This window comes from Triturus cristatus, chromosome 12 (assembly GCF_964204655.1).
Source record: "Triturus cristatus chromosome 12, aTriCri1.1, whole genome shotgun sequence".
NCBI classification, from domain to species: Eukaryota; Metazoa; Chordata; class Amphibia; order Caudata; family Salamandridae; genus Triturus; species Triturus cristatus.
In genome coordinates, this window is record NC_140595.1 from 694,506,211 (window position 1) to 694,530,027 (window position 23,817).

General features: G+C 44.8%; 1 protein-coding gene across 1 annotated transcript in view; it reads left to right on the forward strand.

Moving 5' to 3' along the window:
• Nucleotides 1–23,817, forward strand: part of LOC146780114 (uncharacterized) — a 478,834-nt gene that overhangs the window by 216,270 nt on the left and 238,747 nt on the right. Inside the window, exon 6 of the mRNA XM_085638050.1 lies at nt 10,557–10,714. Within this exon, the coding sequence (XP_085494176.1) occupies nt 10,557–10,714 (158 nt within the window). The remainder of the gene's footprint in view (nt 1–10,556; nt 10,715–23,817) is intronic.

The window sequence follows — 23,817 nt, forward strand, 5'->3', positions numbered from 1 at the left end:
CAAGTCGATACGCATTCATCAAATAGCCACCCCTTTCTTTCAGACTCAGTCGTTTGTGTGGTGAGCACAGTGCGCGATGGTGACGGCGGCTTTGGAATAACCGGACAATAGGTAATCAGGAGCTTAATACTTAAACGTAATGATGCGGAATCTGTTTAAAGACCCGCGGTCTGAAAACTTGCTTCGCTTTCTGCTCCCAGGCCTTAGCTGGCGACTTGAATCTTCCAATTGATAGCTGACACATATTTACTCAACAGCCATCGCTCCCTTCCAGAATTAGCCTCCGGTGCTGTGAGCACGGCGCGCAATGGCGGCAATGGATTAACCGGATAAAAGGTAAACAGGACATTAAGAGCGTTTAAAAACCAAAACGTGTTGTTGATGAAACTGATCACCGACCTGCAGTCTCAAAACTTGTTTCACTATTTGCCCCTAGGCCACAGCTGGCGATTTATTTCCCAACACGCCTTTCTGCACGATAACATAACCACGCCTATGAGATACCGTTCGCCTCCACAAGTAAGAATTTTATTCAGACCATGGCACCTTGGGGCCACTAGATGCCCGCTCTGCCGCTTAAGATTTCCTCTGATCTTGTTCTTGACTATCTTCTGATAAACTTCACCCTATTATTCACAGATTGTGGGTGTCGGACTGTTATGTCGTCTCACTTCGAAAGCCTGAGTAGCGTACTTTGAAGCTTTAGGTAAGGCTCTCGGGTACTTTTGGTTTGGCTAATTATTGTTTTGAGAAGTAAGGGGCCAACTGGTCTAACTCAGTGTTGTGTTCGTTTTTGTTCCTAGAAAGTATTGGTCCTGAAGAGAGTCCCCGGTGAAGGGATTCGAAACGCGTAGACCCCCTTTTTTGACCTATCTTCGCCCTTGGCCAATCATCTGTCTAAACAACTAAAAATAAATGTTTAGAAGTACTGCAAATGCTAGTTGTTGATGGCCTTATGTATTTTGTACATACAACTGTAAATTGTTAGTTTTATAATGTTGATTGAGCATTCTTTTGTACATATTTGTGGTGTTTTGAGTGCTGTTGTTTGTTGAGTGATTTTGGTACGCTAGTGGTGACGTCATTTATATGTGTTAATGTAATGTACATACTTGTAAAAATCTGTGGTTTTTTGATTTTTGATTGTTGAAATGCTTTATTCACTTCTATATAACCGTGCAAAATAATAAGAAAATTTGCAAAAATATTTTTGATTAAAATCAACCCAAAAAAAATGGTAGTAATGGACATGTTTAATTCAGTTCTTGCTTAAAAACTTTCTTTGAAATTTCAGTGCAGCATTGGCACTCTCTTTGTTTTGTTCAGTTTATATGACTTGGCCTTGCTGCCATCGAGTCAAAACCCAAGTGTGTTTTGCTAATTGTCTGGCGGGTGCATACCCGCGAGGTTTTGTTGGACGCCAATTGAGTCGAATTGGTTGTTTGGTTTTTTCACATATGGTTAGCAGTCTTTGACTGCGTTTTTCTAATTTATCACGGTTGATCTCAGTTGAGACGTCTCTAGTGGTAGTTTTTTAGTTTGTATTGCACTATTTCTACTTTTTTCTCTTTTTTCATTATATCATGTCCTCTAACGACACATTTGCATACAGTGAAGAACACATACTGAAGTTGATCAGTGACCCCCCCTTATTTTCTTCCGCTGCACTAAGCACAACAGCTAAAATCAACAATGAATCTGACAAACTTGTCAGACTAAAGAAAAAACAAATTAGGACAGACCTGCATGGGCACTTTCTAATTGAACACCTGCGAGCTGGCACCATCCCAGGTGGCCTTCAGATACGGAACGTCCCAGTCATTTTTACAGATGATCCGATTTATTAAAAAGGCTACAGTCAGATAGAAACGAAATGTAGCAGAGATCTAATGGTCCTAACTGTGGAAACAGCACAAAGACTCTCAAAACATCAGCTAGAGGAAATCGCTGTCATTGAGACGGAAATTAAAACCAACCAACTGATCACGGACGCTAAGACACTTCTGGAAAAAGTCGAGAAAGAAATCCTTGAATTTAAGGACTATACAATCAATCAAAAAGGCAACCAGTTTGAGAAAGACAGGAAGACCTTTTCATTGGAAAAAGTGTATCCGTATCTTCAGGTAGATTTTTATACTAGACCGGAATCACGAAGAGTCCTAACAGATAATCAAGGTAGATCAAGACAAAAGTTTATTACTTTTTCTGACACCACGTCATCATCTAGTGGGAGTGACACAGATAATACAAACATAAGAGGAGAATCCAATAGACGTGGCAATTTCCAACAGAATTATCAATCGAATTTCCAACAACCGTCTTTTTTAGGACGAGGCCGACAGAAACAACGCGGCAGGGCGAGATTTACCAACCAGCCATGGGAAATGTCCACGAGACGCCAAAATTACAAAAACTAAGGACTCAGGCAAGCGCTTCCCTACAGGAACCTTTGGAACCGAATAGTTCCCCAATTTTCAACCTTTCAGACAAAATTCTGACACAGGAAGAACTGAGTGTGTTGGAAAAGGGTTTATCGTTCGTCCCATCTAAAGCAACGAATTTCGTACAACTTAAGACGGAATTTATTGAATTCTGCCGGAAGATACGTCTTATTACTTTCTTTTGTGAGAATCCATTGAAAGAGAACATAGAAACAACGGGTTTAAAGAAAAAATCAACTTTTTGTCCTCCAACATCAAAAACTCCAAAAGAAGTAATACTCTTTGAGAAAGTAGTTTTGTCCGCCATCTCCGCAGCTGAACAACAAAATAAGAAGTTTGTCAAATTCAATATAACCAGAGCTCAAAAAGAAGCGTTGCTGGCCCTAAAAAATGATCCGTCTATAGTAATAAAACAAGCGGACAAAGGCGGTTCAATTGTCATCTGGGCGACAGACCGATATACTACAGAAGTTATGAGACAACTCTCCAACGAACAATGCTATCGGAAATTAAACAAAGATCCTACTATTGAACTTCAAGGAAAACTGTTTAATATCCTACAGAAAGGTTTTGAACAAGGGTTCCTGGGCAAAAAAGAATATGATTTCTTAAAGAACAAAAATCCACGCATACCGATCTTTTATGTCCTCCCAAAAGTGCATAAAAATCAGAGTAGCCCCCCGGGACGCCCAATCGTCTCGGGTTGTGAGTCATTGAACGAATCAATATCTAAATTCGTTGATTTTTTCCTCAAACCATTCATGCCAGCGGTGAAATCGTATATACAAGATACTACGGATTTTCTAAATAAACTCAACACAATGGAATTTGAAGAAGATACACACTTCCTTGTAACACTGGACGTCACTTCCCTCTATACAGAGATCCCACAGGATGAAGGTTTGGCGGTGTTGGAGTCATTCTTGAACAGTAGACCCAAACCAGAAAAGGTTCCGACGGATTTTATCCTGGAACTAGCAACATTTGCCTTGAAAAATAATTACTTTTGTTTTAAAGACGACTTTTTTCTGCAAACTAAAGGCGTCGCGATGGGGTGTCCATTCGCCCCAGAGCTGGCAGTCCTTTTTATGTCCAAATATGAGGACCGTTTTGTATATAACAACAACCCCTTTGCAGTTTACATCACTAATTGGGTTCGATACATCGATGATGTCTTCCTAATTTGGACTGGGGAAGAAAATCAACTACAGGAGTTTGTACAGTGGCTTAACAATAGAACGCCAGACATAAAATTCAGCTTGAACTTTTCTAAGTACAGAATGCCATTTTTAGATGTCGAGATCTATCCCAGCAATGGCGGTCTAGTCACCACTCTATATAAGAAAAAGACGGACAGAAATAAAGCACTCCTTTATTCAAGCAATCATCCGCGCAGTTTAAGAGACAACTTGCCTTACGGCCAATTCTTGCGAATTCGCCGAAATTGCACATTCAAGGACGAATATCTGTGCCATGCTGAAAATTTGAAAAACAACTTACAATCCAGGGGTTACCCCAAGAAACTACTGAAGAAAGCGATGAAACGGGCATGGTGGACCCCTCGTGATGCACTTCTGGAGAGAAAAGAGAAATCCCAAACCTCCAGGATTGTGTGTGTATCCACATACAGTCCTACATCGAATTGGCTGAAAAAGACCATCTCTCAAAACTGGCATCTGATTAGAAACCTTGATGTCTCACTTGAAGAACCACCGCTCTTTGCTTTTAGAAAAGACAAGAGCATAGCCAATCAGCTAGTAAGAGCTTCACTCCCTAAAACTAAAAGCCCTGACATTAGGAACCTCCTCAATCTGTCCCCTATACAAGGACATCGTAAATGTGGCACTTGTGTCTGTTGCGAATCCACCATGGAAGGGAACCATTTCTCTCACAAGGAAACCCACTGGAAACATAATCTTTTCTCCAATTGTAAAACAAAATATGTTGTATATGGGATTTTGTGTCCATGCGACAGGCTTTACATCGGGAAAACAAATCAGGAGATAAGGCTAAGAATTCAACAGCACAAATCAAGGATACGCAAGAATGTGCCTAATGCCCCGCTGGTCAACCACTGGCATCTCAACAATCACACAGAAAAAGATGTGAGATGGACTGTGATCTCTAAAGTCACACAAGACAACAGAGGAGGGGACCTGGACGCCAAACTGGTCAAAAGAGAGGCTATGCTCATTATCAAATTTAATACATCAGTGGATGGACTCAATGAGCTATCTGAGATTTATAATCTGTAAAACCTGTTTTGTTGTTTCAATTAATCGAGACCTGCCGGTACCCATTTCGGATATCATACTAAGATGACTTACACTGACTATCACATTCCTACTTTGTAGGGACATTTAGCCACTAAAATACCCATCGGTTAGGTAACTCGTTGGAATGCCCATCCTGCACGCCCATAGGAGCTGGCAAGCAGCCATTAACCATCATGAATGGCGCCCAGCCACATTGTGCCTTCAGTAAGATTACAATAAAGGTGTTGTCTCACACTGTGCAATAAAGTTTTTTCTTTTAAATACCAAAAAAGTATAGTTGAATTTCACACGAACCCGGCTTCCTTTTCTAAATTATGGTCCTTGCACGGACATACGATCGAGCTGGAAGGGTCCTCACGCAATAAATATCTCGCTCAGCTGGTTGTTTTGCTACGTCTCTTCTTTTCAAAAAACCTAAATTGGATTTTAACTACATCTCCCAGAATGCCTGAGAAGCTCCGCCCCACTAAGGCAAGTCGATACACATTCATCAAATAGCCACCCCTTTCTTTCAGACTCAGTCGTTTGTGTGGTGAGCACAGTGCGCGATGGTGACGGCGGCTTTGGAATAACCGGACAATAGGTAATCAGGAGCTTAATACTTAAACGTAATGATGCGGAATCTGTTTAAAGACCCGCGGTCTGAAAACTTGCTTCGCTTTCTGCTCCCAGGCCTTAGCTGGCGACTTGAATCTTCCAATTGATAGCTGACACATATTTACTCAACAGCCATCGCTCCCTTCCAGAATTAGCCTCCGGTGCTGTGAGCACGGCGCGCAATGGCGGCAATGGATTAACTGGATAAAAGGTAAACAGGACATTAAGAGCGTTTAAAAACCAAAACGTGTTGTTGATGAAACTGATCACCGACCTGCAGTCTCAAAACTTGTTTCACTATTTGCCCCTAGGCCACAGCTGGCGATTTATTTCCCAACACGCCTTTCTGCACGATAACATAATCACGCCTATGAGATACCGTTCGCCTCCACAAGTAAGAATTTTATTCAGACCATGGCACCTTGGGGCCACTAGATGCCCGCTCTGCCGCTTAAGATTTCCTCTGATCTTGTTCTTGACTATCTTCTGATAAACTTCACCCTATTATTCACAGATTGTGGGTGTCGGACTGTTATGTCGTCTCACTTCGAAAGCCTGAGTAGCGTACTTTGAAGCTTTAGGTAAGGCTCTCGGGTACTTTTGGTTTGGCTAATTTATTGTTTTGAGAAGTAAGGGGCCAACTGGTCTAACTCAGTGTTGTGTTCGTTTTTGTTCCTAGAAAGTATTGGTCCTGAAGAGAGTCCCCGGTGAAGGGATTCGAAACGCGTAGACCCCCTTTTTTGACCTATCTTCGCCCTTGGCCAATCATCTGTCTAAACAACTAAAAATAAATGTTTAGAAGTACTGCAAATGCTAGTTGTTGATGGCCTTATGTATTTTGTACATACAACTGTAAATTGTTAGTTTTATAATGTTGATTGAGCATTCTTTTGTACATATTTGTGGTGTTTTGAGTGCTGTTGTTTGTTGAGTGATTTTGGTACGCTAGTGGTGACGTCATTTATATGTGTTAATGTAATGTACATACTTGTAAAAATCTGTGGTTTTTTGATTTTTGATTGTTGAAATGCTTTATTCACTTCTATATAACCGTGCAAAATAATAAGAAAATTTGCAAAAATATTTTTGATTAAAATCAACCCAAAAAAAATGGTAGTAATGGACATGTTTAATTCAGTTCTTGCTTAAAAACTTTCTTTGAAATTTCAGTGCAGCATTGGCACTCACATTTATAAAGCTGACATTTTCTTGTATTAGCCATTTGGTGCCTGCAGCCTGTTTCCTGGGACAAATGACTAGGCGGAGTTGCTAGTTGTTCTTTGTGTATTCCTCCCAGACAGGCATACATTAGCGGGGCTGGGACTTGGCAGGATGGGACTTCCTTACTTGATTGAAGGGGCATAGCTCTCACCTGTCACATTTGCACTTCAAAGGCACTGTCTAGCTCTCCCACAAAGAACTTAGCACAAGCACATTGTGCCCCCAGACGTCCTGCAAACAAGGGAAGGCTGGAAGAAATTCCCAACACTTCTGTAGGGGGAAAACTCCAGAAGTTTCTTCTACTTTAAAGCTGGCACCAGGTATAAAACTAGGACTCTTAGACTCATTCTTGAGTACATTCTTGGGCCTGTGGATTCTATACGAAAAGGACTGCCCTGGTGCCAGGGGACTGCCCTGCTGCTTGAGGCCTGTCCTTATGTCTGAGAAGGAAGACTAGACCTGCTGCCTTCATTCCAAACTGCCTTAGTAACTCCAAAGGCTAGCTAAATGGCTTTATGTCCTAAGCGATAGGAATACAAAAAGCTTCAGAGGCCTCCTGTCCTCTACTGGAGTGAGTTCCTGATCCCCAAGTGGTGCCTCCCAGGACCTGGACCATTGGTGTTGCATCAGTTGAACTCCTCCTGCCAGAATAGGAGAAGCTCTGAAGTTTGCGCTCTTTGAGCGGATGTCGGAGTTTGAAGGCTGTGTTGCGGCCCCTTTCTGGCCAGTGGGTTGTGCATTTTTAAAACTGTCCTTGCTTATTTTTATATTTTGTGCTGTGCACTGGTGTGTGTTGCAGGGTGCACAGTGCTTACTGTGTTGTTTTAGGAGTTTGAATCCGTGCCTACCTTGGTCCTCGCTGCTCTGAATTTTCCGAGTGCAGGACACACTTTTGCTTTGAGCCCACCTTGACCGAGGCAGAGCCAAGCTCAGGTGCTCCTTGGCATGGAGTTGTCCCATTGTGGAGCACCATTTTCACCTTGCTCCTTCGGTACTTTCTCCGACACCATCTTGGTGAGGTTAGCAGACCAGTTTTCTCTCCTGGCAGCTATAGGAACATCACGGTAATGCGAACGTGCAACAGAAGTGTGCAGTGGGTGCGCAAAAGGCAAGCCATGCTGCCCAATGGGATAGTGGCAGAATGCTGAGATGGGGGTGCAATGAGCTGATGGCACTAAGATCAGAAAAATGCTCTGGTATGCCTCTTGCCGATGTTGGGGGAGGGAACAAGGTGTATTGGTGCCTGGCTTGTAAATTCTCATTTAACCCCAGGCTTGCCCCTCAGGCCTCTGAAGGGAGGCGTGGCTCAGCCCAGAATCCCAGTTCCAGCGAAATAAAAGCCTGTCTTATTAACTGTAGATTCCTACCCAAACATGCACTTGAGGGTTATCAATCCCTTGAGGATAATAAATGGGAAATCATGTTCTTCACTGAGATTTGGCTAAGGAAGAACTTGAACCCAATGGTGATCCTGGCAATACCCCCTGGCTTTCACATAGTATGTGCCAATAGGGGTGAAAACAGGCATAGGGGTGGTGTGGCCATTGTCTACAAGGATTCTTGGGAGATTGCCACCTCCAACCTGGATCAAATAGGCAACATTGAAGGACTCTCCTTCTGTATTAAATTGTTCCTCATCTTCTCCTTTTGGGGTTATTGCTTTATAGGCCACCAGATTGATCCCATAGCTTCATGCTGAATCTGGCAGATTACATCGCTCAGATAGCCACATGCTATGCCAACTTTACTGTACTGGGGGATCTCAATCTTCATGTCGACGACCCCCTACGTCCTCACAGTACGAAGTTCATAAATGCTCTTGCGGGCTTCAACCTAGATCAGCTGGTCTCCTTCCCCACCTACAAGGCTCATCACACACTTGACCTCATCTGCACAAACATGCAGGAGCTGAGGGTTGAAAGCCTCTACATATCATCTGGTCGGACCACTTGCTGGTCCCTTTTCAGTTTTGCCTGAGGACCACGGCGATGGCCATAAGATCTAATGAAGTTAAAAGGAACTGGGGTAGGGTCATCCCTGAGACCCTAGGCCCCGTGCTGGACGGCTTCAGGCCAAACCTTATGGACAATCCCAACCACAACGCTGCGTGTTTTAACATGCGGCTGACGGCAGCACTTGATAAAAATGCCCCCCTGAAATCTGTCTGCCCCGTGTTCCTCAGAGGAAGTCAGACGGGAAAAAAAGCACTTGTAAAAGACTGGAACGTGACTGGAGAAAGTCATACTCGCTAAAAACACCTATAAATACGCCTTGAAAGACCATCATAAATTACTTAACTGCAAGAGAAGGGAATTTGTGGCTGACCATATTGTCAGTGCTAAAAACTCCTCAAGGGAAGTTTTTAGGATAGTGAAATCCGTCACAGCTGTCGACCTTCTCAGGACCTTTGCACTAGTCTTTCAGACTTCTTCGAAGAAAAGATTATGCAGCTCTCCTCCGCTTTTCCTCCAGCTTCAGATCCCAGAGCAACGGTAGACGACTTCGGCTCTCCCAATAACCAGCATGGTTTAAAATCTTTTCCCCCGATTCCCGCAAAGGTGTCTCTGGCTGCACTTCGGACAGGTAAATCAGGGTCACCTGAGGATCCCCGTCCAGCTCAGCAGTTTAGGCTGCTGGGCGAGTGGCTCAATCCGGTCCTGAATCATATCTGGAACACCTCACTAGGGTCTGAAACTTGTTTATCTGCTACCTCTCCCGAAGAAAGCCAACACAGAACCAGAAGTATATAGCAACTTCAGGCCTATCTCCCTGCAGTAGGCACCGGCTTTTGTGGTGTTTTCATTTATTACTGTTTAAGCGCTACATAAATACCTTACACTTTGCCTCTAAGTTAAGCTTGACTGCTTTTGTACCAAGATGCCGGAGGGTTAAGCAGAGGTTAATTTAGTGACTTTTTTGGTTCACCTAGACAAAGATTGTGGCTGCTGCTTGAGAAAGGCTCATATCCCCTCATTTAGCAACCCTATTTCTCACAATAGTGAACTCGTTCATAGTCCTATTTGGCACAATGGCATTGCACACCTTTAAAAAAAAAAAAAAAAAGACTGCCCCTGACGTCACTTGAAAATCTCTCTTTCCTGGTGGAATATGTGAAACTTTATGGGAGTTATACTATAATGTGGCAGATTATCACGGATAATAAGTCTATAGCAGATTTCTCCCGTGCAAGAATGACAGAAATTTGGAAGTGGACACTTGTGAAGCAAGAATTTAATTTTTTATGCACAGATGAATACTAATTTCATCATTATATGGAATTGTTTATTTTTGTATACAATCTATATGAGTCTTGCACATTTCTAGAGGTTTGTTCTTTGTGGTCTTATGTTGCCATCGACTTTACCATGGGGCAAACACCGACACATGATTGTCACTGGTGGTTGCCCTGCGGTGATTACTGTTTTTATTTGGGGGAGGGGGTGTTGCCCCTCACCCTTTCCTCCGCTCCCTTCTGCCCGAGGGTATTTTGCTACTCCCACTGCAACGCTGTTTAATCTGGTGTTGCTGTGCAGTCAGAAAAATGTTTGATGGGTGGGTGGTCATCGCTTGACACATCACAAATGTACAGTTTGTGCCCTTTGCAGCCATGGCTTCAATGGCCATCCTGTCACCGTGGCATTTTCCCCTTAGGCGGCAGTCTAGAGAGCTGCTTTTTTGAGCAGGATGTGCTCTCATGACCCAACCATGCCCATACTCATATTTTAGTTGTGTCCGCCTACATTGTGGGGATGGTTTGAATAGTTTTCCTTGTCTGACTGTGGCTCCTAGGACACCCTGTTTGAAGCATAGATGCACTAGAACTTTGTAGGAGAGACACAGCTGGAATTGCATCCTCTCGACTAAAGTAAGTACGGCTCACTGGTTATAATGCAGAGTAAATTGATGAGTCTGAGTTAAAGCAGATTAGATAGAGTTGTTGTTTTCACTTGCTGCGATTGGTCACTGTCTTTCAGAATTTTTAACTGTATTTCCCTGACATTAATATAGATTTTTTTTTTAGGGAGGGTAGTATAATTGTGGATCATAAAGTCCTCATGGAGATAGAATTAAAGCCAAATACCTCAATCCAAGAAGATTACAAGGAGGTGGTGACTGTACTCAAGGAGGAGCTAAAAGCGTTTGTCAGCAATGACACCAGTTGTAACAAAACCGACCCATGTAAGTACAGCAAGAGCTTTATGTATCTGATGTGATTAAGTTTGCAAGGAGGTGCCTGCATTTCTGCGAACATACAAGCCTGTGGGTAAAGAGTTTGAGTTGATTGATCATTTCTTAACATACTATGTAACTGCTCCTAAAAGCCCATTGCTTTGATTGTTTTATTTTTTATATATATATTTTTATTTAAAATGTTTGCAATAGTCAGGTGAGAGAGTTTGCATCACAAATAACAAGCATTATACAGTGCAGTATACAGTACATGCATCCTGGCAATTATTATATTTCAATTTCCACATTATCACATTCTCTCAGACCCCTCCGTCTTCGATGTCTTGCAAATTCTCTTGTGGGCTAGATACATATATCCCCTCTGTGTGGGTTCCACTTTCCCCATTTCTTATCCCATTTTTTAGGGAAGGCTCTGGACATATATACATCTTTTTCCATGAACATACATTTATCCATATCTTTTTTCCATCCCTGCAAGGTAGGTATCTTGCTCGACCCCCATTTTAGCGCTATGTTTCGCTTGGCCAGGGTTAACCCTAATGTGACCCACGGTAGCTTAGCAGCTGTTAGGTCAGTGGCCTCCTATATATTCAGTAAGCCTAGTTTGGGCATTAGGTGAATCTCTTTCTCACACACATTTTACATCTGGGACGTGATAGTTTCCCAGAATGGCTTAATAGCTGGGCAGTCCCAGAGGGTATGATAAAATGTGCCCACTTCTGTGCATAGTCTAAGACACTTAGAGTCCTCCCTCCTTCCGATCTTAGTCAACAATCCATCCAAGTTCTGTGCAGTATTTTAAGTTGAATCAATCAATATTTCAGTGGAATCACCGCCTGCCGGGGGGTAAGACAGTGCTTCCTGCCATTCTTCGTCATCTAGCTCTCCTACGTCTTTCTGCCAACGTTCTCTGAGTGAGAGCAGTGGGTCTGGCGATTGTTACTTAGCTTTTGGTACATCATTGAAATAGCCTTCTGGATCATTGGATTTAAAAGTAATCTATCTTCTAATGGAGATGCTTTTGGTATCACCTTGTTTCGCGGTATTATTGTTATTAACGCATGTTGTATTTGCAGGTATCCGAATAATTCCTGGTCAGTCATTTTATAGTCAGATTGCAACTCAGTGAATGGGATTACCTTTCTATTCTTCCAGAGATCCCCTACGGAGGAGATGCCCATGTTGTCCCATTTATCGAACCCTGGTTGACTCCCTAACTTGCCTAGTTGCTCTGCTGCCCACAGGGGCATAGCTTGTGTCACTTTCTTGTGTCAGCCTAGTTTTTTATATGCTTGGCGCCAAATAGCAATCATCAGAGCCATTGGGCCCGTTAGCGATTGAGATCTGGGGTCTGTGTAAAGGGCTCATCTATATCCCTCAGGACCCATTAAAAGCCTGTCCATCCGGTATGTATGCCGGGTCATTATGGGGGTGGTAGGCCCAATGATTGATGACCATCGTTTGGCCTGCTCAAATATATAACTTAATTTTAGGCAGTGCAATCCCCCCGTCATATCAGCTTTTTGGCATTCTATTTGTTGTTATGCGAGGGGGTTTACCGTTCCATAGCAGGGTCCTCACTTCGCTTTCGATATTAGTGAAGTACGTTTCAGGGACTTTGAAGGGGTCATTTTGTAAGATGTATAAAAACCGCGACAGAGACAGCATTTTAAACAGAGCTGCATGCCTAAGTAGGGGCAAAGGCAGCATCTTCCAGTGCTGCACAACTTTTTTGCAATCTGGACAGAGAACCCAGGAGATTGTTTGTGAAAAAAAAGGGTGGGATTTGGTGTGATATAGATCCCCAGATAGTGGATGCCTTCTGTCTTGATCTTAGCCTCACACTCAGATGGCAGTTTTGGTGGTGGGCCATGTAATATGGATGCTTTGGATTTGGACCAGTTGATGCTAAAACCAGAGTACCTGCCAAAGTTAGAATTCTGTTAATTGACCTAACTGGTGACGCTCAACATAGTAAAATGTCATGTGCATATAAGGATATTCTATATTCGAAGTTACCCGCCTACCATAGTCCCCTGACAATCGGGTCTCCCCTCACCCAAGTTGCCAAGGGCTCCAACATTAAGGAAAATATTAGAGGCGACAAAGGGCATCCTTGACACGTTCCTCTTCCTAGTTGACACTTTCGTGAAGTATGTCTATTCACTATTACTTGCACCATCGGCTCCATATAGAGCACCTTGATCTATTTCAGGAACTTCGGGGCGAAGCCCATACGTTCCAGGACAGCGAAGAGGTATTGTCATTCTATCGTATCCTATGCCATCTGTGCATCAAGGGAGAGTATAGTAGCACTCTCTCTGAGTGTTTCAATCCTACCCAGTACCCCATGGAGACGGCATATGTTGAGTGCTGTGTTTCGCCCATGCATGAAGCTCGACCTGTCTGGATGTACTACTTTGGTGAAAATGGGAATCAAGGGTGTGGCCAGTGTTTTGGACAAACTCTTAGCTTCTGCATTGAGCAGTGAGAAGGGTAATGAGGAGCTACAGCTCTCTGCCGGTTTACCTTGTTTGTGTATAACTATTATGAAAGTCAGTCTCTGATCATACAGCAGTGTTCCTGTACGGGAGCTCTCTAGATACATGTCCCTTAGATAAGGTGTTATTCGGGATGCAGTTAGTTTAAAGAATTCAATCAGGAGGCCATTGGGGCCCATCGCTTTCCCTGACTGCACACAACAAATCACAGTGCGTAATTCCTCCTCTGAGAGTTCGTCCTCTAGTGAGTCCCGATCTTCAGGGGACAGGGTTAATAGCGGGATGTCCTTCCGTTGTTCTTGTGAGTCATCCATTGTGGTCTTAGTTGTTGACCCTTTTTTCTAACCAGGCCAAGAGCTTGCCTGCTTCATCTCCCATTTCATATGCTTTGTGTTGTGATGAGTTTAGTTCTGGTTGCCTCAGCGAGAATTGCTTAGATTTTGACTGTGCTAAAAACTAAAAGTCCAGAGGTTACAACAATATACCAATTTTAAGGAGATACTTTCAAGCTAATAAAATATGTTTTTTTAGCCCCCAATATTCTAATTCGAAATGTCTTTTTAACACTGCAATAATTTTAGAAAGGAAAATATGCGGTAATTATGCTTTTCTTAAATAGTTTTATTGAGTTTTACAAAGTGCATACAGGAAATAACAGCAAAGGGTGAGGAAGCACAATGGACGCTCCAGAACATCAACTTTACACGAGCAAAAAACATGTATACACAAACAAACATACATCTGGCATTACCTCCAATAAACAACAGTACACTATTGCACTCCATCCCATAGAAAACACAGTGAGAGAACAAGAAATAAATGCGTGGCGTAGAGTGGTAACAATAAAGGAGAAAGTGGAAAAGGGGGAGCAGAAGAGGGAAAAAGGGGAGGGAGGCAGGTAGGGGAGGAGGGAGGGGCCATATTGAGAGGGAGGAATGCGCAGAGGGTAGAGATGGCTCCAAGAAACAAAACAGGAGATCAAGAAAGAAGACGGGTGGGGAGATCAGTCTGCCCACTGTTTGTCCAATCCCCCTCCCCGAAAAAAAATGTAGTAACAAAGAAGGCTGAAGAAACTTATCAGGCAGACCCCGAGCTAGGTCCTCCAGTTCAAACGCAGAAATCCTGAACTGGGCTCAGTGTCCACGCTGGGTGGGGGGTTGGTGTCCTCTGTATGGCCCCAATAGAGGCAAGTTAAGGCAGTGTTAATGGACTGTAAGGAACCCTCCACAAGTATCCAGGAATTTCTCCAAGCAATTGTTCAGTCTAGCGACAATACATTGTAAGATGGCAGTTGCTACATACCTTGTAACCAGGATCATAGGATGGGCAAGCACCAGCACACCACAGATGAAGAATGCACAACTTTGCAGTAGCCAATGCCGTGGAGAGCCAGCTTGTTGGCTGGTTAGTAATGTCAGGGCATTGCACCATATCATGGAGAAAGATCAACTGAGGCGTGGCGGGTCCTTGGAGAGGAACAGTGTTTTTGATCATTGCTGTCACAGAGAACCAGTACGGAGCCAGTGAGGTGCATTCTCACAGAAGGTGGACTCTGTCTCCCTCCGCAGAGGCACAGGAGTGGTAGGGAGTGTCGTATCCGGAGTGGTGTCAAGGCCCAGCAGTGAAGTATTTTAAAGTAGCTAAACTTCAATCAGACTACCCTGAGAGAACCTTCATAATTAGCCATCAGGTCCATCCCATCCTCATCCATATATAGCAGACCCAGCATGTCTGACTACTAGGTTTTCAGGGAATGAGAAGCTGGCACAGAATATTGGAGGTCCCTCAAAATACAGTATAGGCCTGACACCACACCCTTATGTGTGCCCCATCTCCTCACGTAGGCCGCTATGGGGGAAGAGGCCAACTGAACGGGAGGGGGACCCAATTGTTTTCCATACACAATGTTGGAGACGTTGGTAATTCCAAAAGGAGCATAAGGGCAGGTTGTATTGTCCAACGATTTGTAAGACTGGTCTGTGAGTAGGTTCAATATAGAGCATAGGCCTTTTAGAGTGAAAGATCTTCCACAAGGGTTCAGTGCAAGTTTTGGACTTGGCCCTTTTTGCAGGGGCATCCCTGAACTTTTTTGCATTCCTCCTGAATTTTGTCCGACCTGTTGTTGGTGGTTTTATGACTCTGGTCACTTTTTCACTGCTGGTTAGTGCTAAAGTGCATATGCTCTTTTTGTACATTATTGTTATGGTTAGTGACTCCATGATTAGCTTATTTGATTTACCTGTCAGACCCTAGTACAGTGCACCATGTGTGCCCAGGGCCTGTCAATCAAATGCTGCTGGTGGGCTTGCAGCACTGGTTGTGCCACCCACAGGAGCAGCTTGTAAACTATTGCTCAGGCCTGCCATTGTAGAGCCTGTGTGCAGTCTGGGACTGCCATGTCAACTTGGCAAGTGCACCCATTTGCCAGTCCCTAAACCTTCCCTTTTCTGCATGTTAGTCACCCCTAAGGTAGGCCCAAGGTTCCCTTATGGGCAAGGTGCACGGTATGTGAAAGGTAGGACATGCCCGGATGTGTGTGGCATGTCCTGATAGTGAATTAGAGCCAATTTCGTTTTTCACTATTGCAAGGCTACCTGTCCCCATATGCCAGAATGGGAAGTTTGATTATAACACCTTATAATCCTCACTGACCCAGGGAAGGTGGTAGAAAAACGAATTTATTATGCCTGAACTCTGAATGATAAAATACACATTTTAGTGAAATTGGTTTTAACATTCTGTTTTTGAAAATACCACTTTTAGAAAGTAGGTATTTTCTTACCTAACCATCCAGCCTGCCTCTGCTAGGTTTGTTATATTGCATGTCTGGTTTGTGAGTGACAGGGGCTGGGGTGGCTCCAGGAGACAGGGTGAGCCAGCACTAGGCTGAATAGACCTATCTGCATTCGGAGTGGTGGAAGGAGTAGCACCTGGGCCTGCCTTCCACAGTGCTGGCTCCACCTCCTGTGGTGTGTCTGATGACCCTGGCCCACACTGACAAAGGAAGAAGTTGGGCACTGGCAAAATGCACCCAGAACTGGTTTGAACTAGGTACAGACACTCTCTGCCTTGCCTTCAGAGGCAAAGGATTTGTGTGTATAAGAAGGGGGACCCAGACCCCAGAACTTTAGATCACATCTGGGAAATCAAGAGGAACCTTTGCCAAGGAGAAGAAACCGGAGAAGCTGAAGGAGGATGACTGCCCCTGTGCTGTTTGCTGTCTGGAGTTGGCCTGCAGTGGTTACTTGTTGCCAAGGAAAGGAGAAAAGGACTTTGCTGTTTGCTTTGTCATCTTGAGGAAGATCTCCATGGGCGTGAACTGAGCTTGCCTTCTGTCTGAAGTCTCAGGGACACAAAGACTTCACCACCAGCTCCCCCTGAATTTCCTTGCTGGGAATTCTGACCTGCAGTGAGGTGCCTACTGTTGTTGGGGCCCTCTGAGAGACTGCGTGTCGCTGGAAGCGCGACGCAACGAGGAGAAGTGTGTCACCGCCGCAGCAGTTGCCGTCGCATTGCCGAAGAAGCGTGCCGCTGCTGCAGCTGTTCGCTTCGCTGACGAAGTGTGCCGCCGCCGCAGAGGTCACCGTCGCATCACCGGAGAAGTGTGTCGCAGGGCCTGTCGCAGCTCCAAAGATCATCGATTTCGCTGCACCGAGGTCGGGCGTGCACGCATTGCATCCACGTTGTCGTATCGCATCAAAGACACCATTTTGTCGCATCGCACCGGATCATCGCATCACATCGAGGCGCCATCTTGTCGCATCACACCGGATCACATAAGAAACCGATGCATCACCTCCTCTCCGGTAAGGAACCAACGCGTCACCTCCCCTGCGTCGCAGTAAGGAGCGGACGCATCACCGCCCCCGGAAGCGCGGATCCAACGCATCACCTTCCCTGCGACACTTTTGTTTGTTTTGCGTGACGCATCCAAGGTACTTTGAAAGTAAAGTGTCACTTTTACCATCTACACTGAAGTAAGCTATTTCTACCTATTCGAAGTCCTATTTTCATTACAGTATTGTGGATTTTTGTATTGTGGTCTTGTATTGAGTCTAGTAAAGATTACTTATTTTTCTAAACTGGTGTGGTGTCCATCTGTAGTGTTTTCAATGTATTCCTGTATGTGTTCACAATGGCTTTCACACTGCCTCTGAGAGAAGCCTGCCTGCTCATGCCAAGTTACCAAGGGGGTGAGCAGGGGTTATTTTAGGAGTGTAGCCCCTTACCCTGACTAGATGTAAGGGACTCTATTTGGTCAAAGGTACCTCCCTCTGCCAACTAGAGACCCCCAAATCTAACAGCAATCTATTAAGAAAAGAGGCATTGCACCAAAATGGTGCTTCAGAGTAAAGCGTGGGGTGAACTTTCAGTAGGGCATTGGCCCTCTTCCAGGCATAGATTGTGGTGATCAGGACGAGGTGAGATGAGAGTAGGTGGTCCAAATCGCCAGAATACTGCATCCTGAGGCCACTAAGGCGGCCGATTAGTGCCTCCTCTATGTGGGCCCATTTCTGTGTATCCAGAGCGCTCTGGAGGACTTACCTCAGGGGCATCAGTTGTGAAGCAAGGCAGTAATCTCTCTGAGGCTAGGAAGACCCACCCTGTAAGCATGCAGTTTGACAAGTTTTAGTTGGGGCTCATGCCATCCCACCCAACGAAGGGTCTTAATGTGCTGGTAAGAGCATGCATTGAGTTAGTGGTGATCGGAAGGGAGATCACCAGGATGTGGTAGTTAAGCGTGGGTGAGATATTCATTTAGATTTGCTAGGTCTTACCCCCAGAGGGAGAGGTTAAAATGAGACCATCACAGGAAGTCGGCCTTGATACTGGTGTGTAGGGGCCTAGAATTATTTTCAACCATGTTGGTCAATCCCAGGAATACCATATTGCCTAGGTATTTCAAAAAGTCAGGGACACATGAGAATGGATGGAAACAAGGACAGACTAGGGTGTGTATGCTGTCAGGGGCATGGTTTGGTACTAGTTCTAATTCATCTTGTATCTAGAAAGGCCAGAGAAATGGGAGATGAGTGTGGTCAAGACATCAAGGGAGGGCATAGGCAGAGAAAGGGTAACCAGGATGTCATCTGCATACAATGATACTTTATGTATCCCACCCGGGATAGGAATGCCTTGTATACCGTGGGAGTAACGGATAGCTATTGCCAAGGTGCTCCAAAGCTATTATGAATAGAAGTGGGGAGAGAGGGCACCCCTGTTGTGTTCCCCTAGAAACAGGGAACAGGAAGGATAAGTGACTGTTGCATGTCACCCTTGCTGTTGGCTGAGTGTAGAGTTTCCGTGCCCTTGCTGTAAAAGTGGGCCCTATGCTGATATGGTTCAGCACCTGGCACATGTAATTACACTCCACCCAGTCAAACGCCTTCTCGGTGCTGAGGGAGACCAAGAGCTTTTCGGCCATCTCATTGCGCATTTCCCAGAGGACATCAGAGAGGGCTGGGAGGTGGGATATAGAAGAACGGTGAGGTATCCGATCTGATCCTGATGCATCAAGGGGGTGATAACCTTTTGGAAACAATTGGCTAGTAATTTGGCCTGGATTTTAGTGTTGGTGTTAATGAGAGCGATGGGTCATTAGCTCAAGAAAGCAGAGGGTTTTTGCCCTGTCTAGGAAGGGTCTTGATTATCACACTGTACCCCAGTTCAGGAGGGACCTCAAGACCTGCCTTTTTGAATCACCCCAGCACTTAGGCGGATCTGCTCTCCACCTCCCCTGTGTACCTTGAGACCCTCACAGGTGAGTAGTTGTGCTTTACTAATCCTTGATTGATTGATTGACTGTTAGGCTCCATGAGCAGGGCAGCTGAAGGATGTGCTTTGAGAAAACCTGGCACAATACAGGGGCCAAAAAATCCTTGTTCATCCTATAAAATTTAGAGGGGTATCTGTTGGTGCCTGGGAATTTGTTATATGGCAGGCCTTCTATGACCTCCCTAATCTCGTCCTCAGTAATGGGGGGGATCGAGCCAGGACTGTTGCGTCAGGGAGAGGCAGGGCAGGGCATTTCGCTCCAAGAAGTCAGCAATGTCTGTAGTAGCACTATCAATGTCTGAGCTGTAGAGGGAAAGGTATTAGGAGCTGAAAGTCTCCAAGAAGTCCAAGGGATGTGTGTGAGGCATGCCTGCTGCATGGGGGATAGCTGCCATGGTTCAGGATGCTTCCTGCTAGCAGGCTTGTTAAGCTAAAATATGGCCAGCCTTCTTCCTCCTTTCATAGTGATGCTGTTTAAGGTGAAAAGGGCCTTTTTCCATTGTGGTGTGGCAGTGTAAAGGGAGTTAAGGTTGTACTTAGCCTGTAGGAGTGCTTGCAGTGTTGGTAAGGTGGGTGTGGAGGAGTGCTGGGCCGTTAGCGTACAATTTCACACTTCAGTGCTGTTCGAGCTTTAAGGGCTTCCTGCTTTGTGGAGACGGTGTCCTGCATTATGTTGCCCTTAAACATCACCTTCCGAGCTGCCCAAAAAACCCCAGGAGATTACACTGTTTCCCAGTTGTGGTCCAGATAGGTTTGAAGGTGACCAAGGCGGCATCGTTTATCATTCAACCGTTTATAGCGGGAAAGAATCAGCCTCCACTGCACTGGGGAAATCGTATTAGTCCCAGGAGGGGCCACACCTGTACTGCTTCATGATAGGACACCCCAGAGGGGGATATGGATGTCTCAGTCAGGTGAGCCAACATGTATGGGGATAAAAGGAAGTAATCTATCTGTGTACGAGTGCCATGTACAGAGGGAGTGAACATGTAATCCCGGGTCACCGGGTAGGTCAGTCTCCAAAGATCGACTAGGGAGAAGTCATAGGTCAGATCTAGAAGGAGGGCCCGGTCTGAGGAGGCAGGGAATCGTGGGTGGTTGTACTTGTCAAGAAACGGGTCGAGGACCAAGTTCCATTTGCTCCCCAGTATGGACTTAGTGCTGGAATGCTGGTTTAAAATACGGTCTATACTGAAGGTGTCTCTTTTTGCGTGAGTCGTGCATAGATGGAACCAATCATGAAGGTCAGGCCTCACCGTGCCCCAGGAGGTTTTGCTAGCGTGATATTCCCTAACCACCCATTCAGGATGAAGTTTCTGACTCTCCGCATTGGTGAGATATGTGTCCTGTAGCAGAACAAGGCCAGGGCAGAGGAATTTCACATAATCCAGCACCTTTTTATGGTTGACGTAACTTGACAATCCATTATCATTCAGGGAGACAATGGAGAGGGAAGGAAGTTGCTTAGTGTTACCCAGTGAGTGGCCAGGCCCAGGAGGTGAGGCATGCTGTGCGTGGGCAGACCTGGAATGGGGTTAAGGCACGTGGAAGGAACCTGAGTCAGGTCAATAGTATTCGCTGTGGCTGGGTAGGAGAATGAGCCAAGGAACACGACGTACCGGTTGTTGAAGAGAAGTACTAATGGAAGTGGTCTTGGCCTGCTAGAGGTGGAAAATTAAAAGGGGGGAGTGTGAGCCAGGGCACGGAGGAAGTACAAAGGGAATACCTTGGCAGGGCAATGGTCCAAGTTCATGGTCAGAGAGACGTGGAGGGCTTCTGAGATCGGGGCTTGTCTCGGACATGAAGACCTGTGCAAGCCCATCTCTGTTTAGGCCTGCTTGATCAAAGGTTGACAGCTTCTTCCAACTGACAGTGTTAATCGTCTGGGGTACCGGGCAGGGCTCTGCTGGATTGTTCAGTGTGAGGGTGGAAGCCAGCCTGGTCACCCACTGACCTCCATCCCAGATGGAGTCAGGGAATCCTCGACTGTATTGTTCTATCTTTCAAATCCGTTCCTGCTTTGCATATATACTGGCTTGATCAATGTTTTAAAATGAACCTTCGTGGTTGAGATAATTGATTTTTGGACATCATTGTGAAGTCACACAGATAGAAATGTATTTCTGATGTTAGCTCCCTCAAAATGCTTCAAGTCGAGCATCAAAGGTCCATACGACCAGTGGGAGAATTTGTTTGATGATTTCACTAATAGATTGAGGTTTAGATATCTATGATGTATCATTTTCAGTGAGTTTTGGCTGCCCTGTACTCACTGTTTCTGGTTCTAACTGCTGTTTTGATAAACGTTCCAAGATATTACTTGCCAGCAATGATATTACTTTTATTTTCAAGCTTAGGTCTTCAAAAAAGGGATTACTAAAGACAGCCAACATTCATAACATACCATCTTGCTGTATCCATTTTGAATGGGTAACTAGAAAGCTCTTGATATTTCAGAATCTCTAAATTGATTCCTTAGTGTGGAGCAACAGCAAGGATTTTAGGTGGTTCTGGATACTATACTCAAAAGTCACATGCATCTGACAGTTATCCTTTTCTAAACATTCTATCATCTTGATCAATCTTCACAAATTGCTCAATGCACTTGAGGTTTTGGGTAGGACTCTAACAAGTGACTCAACTCTAGGGGGCTGATAACGATCGTTCCGGGATCGGGACCACCCGACAAGTAGGCAGAGGTCCCGACCTCCAAATTACAATCCGACCACCATGTAGGTGGTCGGAAACATGCCTTTTTGCATTGAGATTTGTGCTGCTGCTGGGAAAAGAGATGCAGCACAAGCCTCGATGCAAAAAGGCATGTTTAGAGACATCCCTGTGCCAGGCACCATGTGGTGCCTGACACAGAGTGCATGGATGTTTAGGGGGGCACCACGGGTGTCCCCCTGGAACCCATAGCGGAGGCCCAGTGGGGGATGGGGTCCCTTCTAGGTGCCCCCAAAGTCACTTTCCATCTGCCTGTACATTTTTAGGATGATATATCATAGAAAACACACATACATGCACACACATGCATGCCCACACACATTGAACAACTGTGATGCCTGAACGGCAGACACTCACAGATCAGCTGAGAGCTGTGAGATTTTCAGCCATCTCTGTATATACATTTGCTCAGATTTTTGCTAATATCTATATTCAGCATCTAGAAAAGCATAGACAATTATTCTTTAGATCACTCTGATAATATTTCCTAAAAATAGGTTGATGCATTGCTCCTATCCAAGAGCTAAGAATTTTTCAAAATATATAGATGCCTGAAAAAAGGAGCAACGTTTTTTGTCTGATTCTCTGGATTACATGTGCTTACATTGATTGAGACACCATTTGGTTTAGCTGAACCAGAAGAATAATAATTTAAGCTTTCTTGGGTTGTTTCATTAAATCCTGTGTTTTATATATATATTTGAGAGAGGAGAGTAGAATTTAAACAGAGGAGAGTAGCAGTTCACCAGAGATGTTTTACTATATGTAGGTGTGGAACAGTCATACCATTGGTGGTAGGGAAGTATGGCAGGACACCAGGCCCATTTTTAATTTTTTACGATGGCGAAATGGCAGATGGCATATAAGCAACTACATGATATTTTATTGTACTTCCGTAGAAGGGGGCTGAGGGATATGAAGTCACATTGTGCATTGTTTTCCCATCTACACCAGTGTTAGACCTGGCATCCTTGGCGTGGTATTCCCTGACTTTTTGCCTCTACCTCCTGTGTTTTTGATGCAGTACTGGATTTCGTTTTTTGCTGGCTTAGATGCTTTGGGCACTTTGCCACTGCTGATCAGTGTCAAAGTGCAAGAGTTCCCTGTGTAAATTGGTATTGTGATTGGTTCTCCCTGATTGGCATATTTGATTTACCAGTAGGTCCCTAGTAAAGTGCATTGAGCGTGCCAGGGCTGGTCAACCAAATGATGCTAGTGGGCCTGCAGCACTGATTGTGCCACCCACATGAGTAGCACTGAAACGATGTCTCAGGCCTGCCACTGAGGTGCCTGTGCGCAGTTTATTACCTGCCATGTCGACTTGGCAAGTGCACCCATTTGCCAGGCCCTACCCTTCCCTTTTCTTACACATAGGACACCCCTATGGTAGGCCCAAGGTACCCCCCCCCCTGGTGCAGAGTTCAGTTTATGTGAAAGGTAGGACATGAACTGGTGTGTGTAACATGTCCTGATAGTGAAATACTGCCAATTTCATTTTTTTAACTGCAGAAAGGCTACCTTGCCCATAGGACAGAATGGGGAATGCTATTTAACATTTTACACGCAGATCTTCCCATAGGGATAAGATGGGAAAAGGAAGTTTGGTATCCCTGAATTTGATAACACTTCTTATAGTAAAGATGGTTTTCAAATTGTGTGTTTGAAAATACCACTTTTCATAAATTAGCTATTTTCTTGTTCAACCATCCTGTGTGCCTCTGCCTGTTTGTGGATTGACTGTCTGGGTTTGGAGTGTCAGTGTCTGGGCAGGTGCAATGGCTCCAGAGATTCTGATGAGTCAGGGCTGGGCTGAATAGACCTTCGCTGCATATAGAGTGTTGGGAGGGGATTCACCTTGCACCTGAATGGAGCCTGCCTCCCTTGCACAATGCTGTCTCCACCTCCTGTGGTCAAGCTGCACCAGTGAAGGCAGAACTGGTTTGAACTTCCTTCACAAAGAGAACAAAGCCATTTTGGGGTATAAGTATTAGATCTAAAATCCCAGAACTTTAAATCATTCCTAGAATTCAAGAGGAACCTTTGCCAAGGAGAAGAGTGGGAGAAACTGAGGAGAAGTACTGCCCCTTT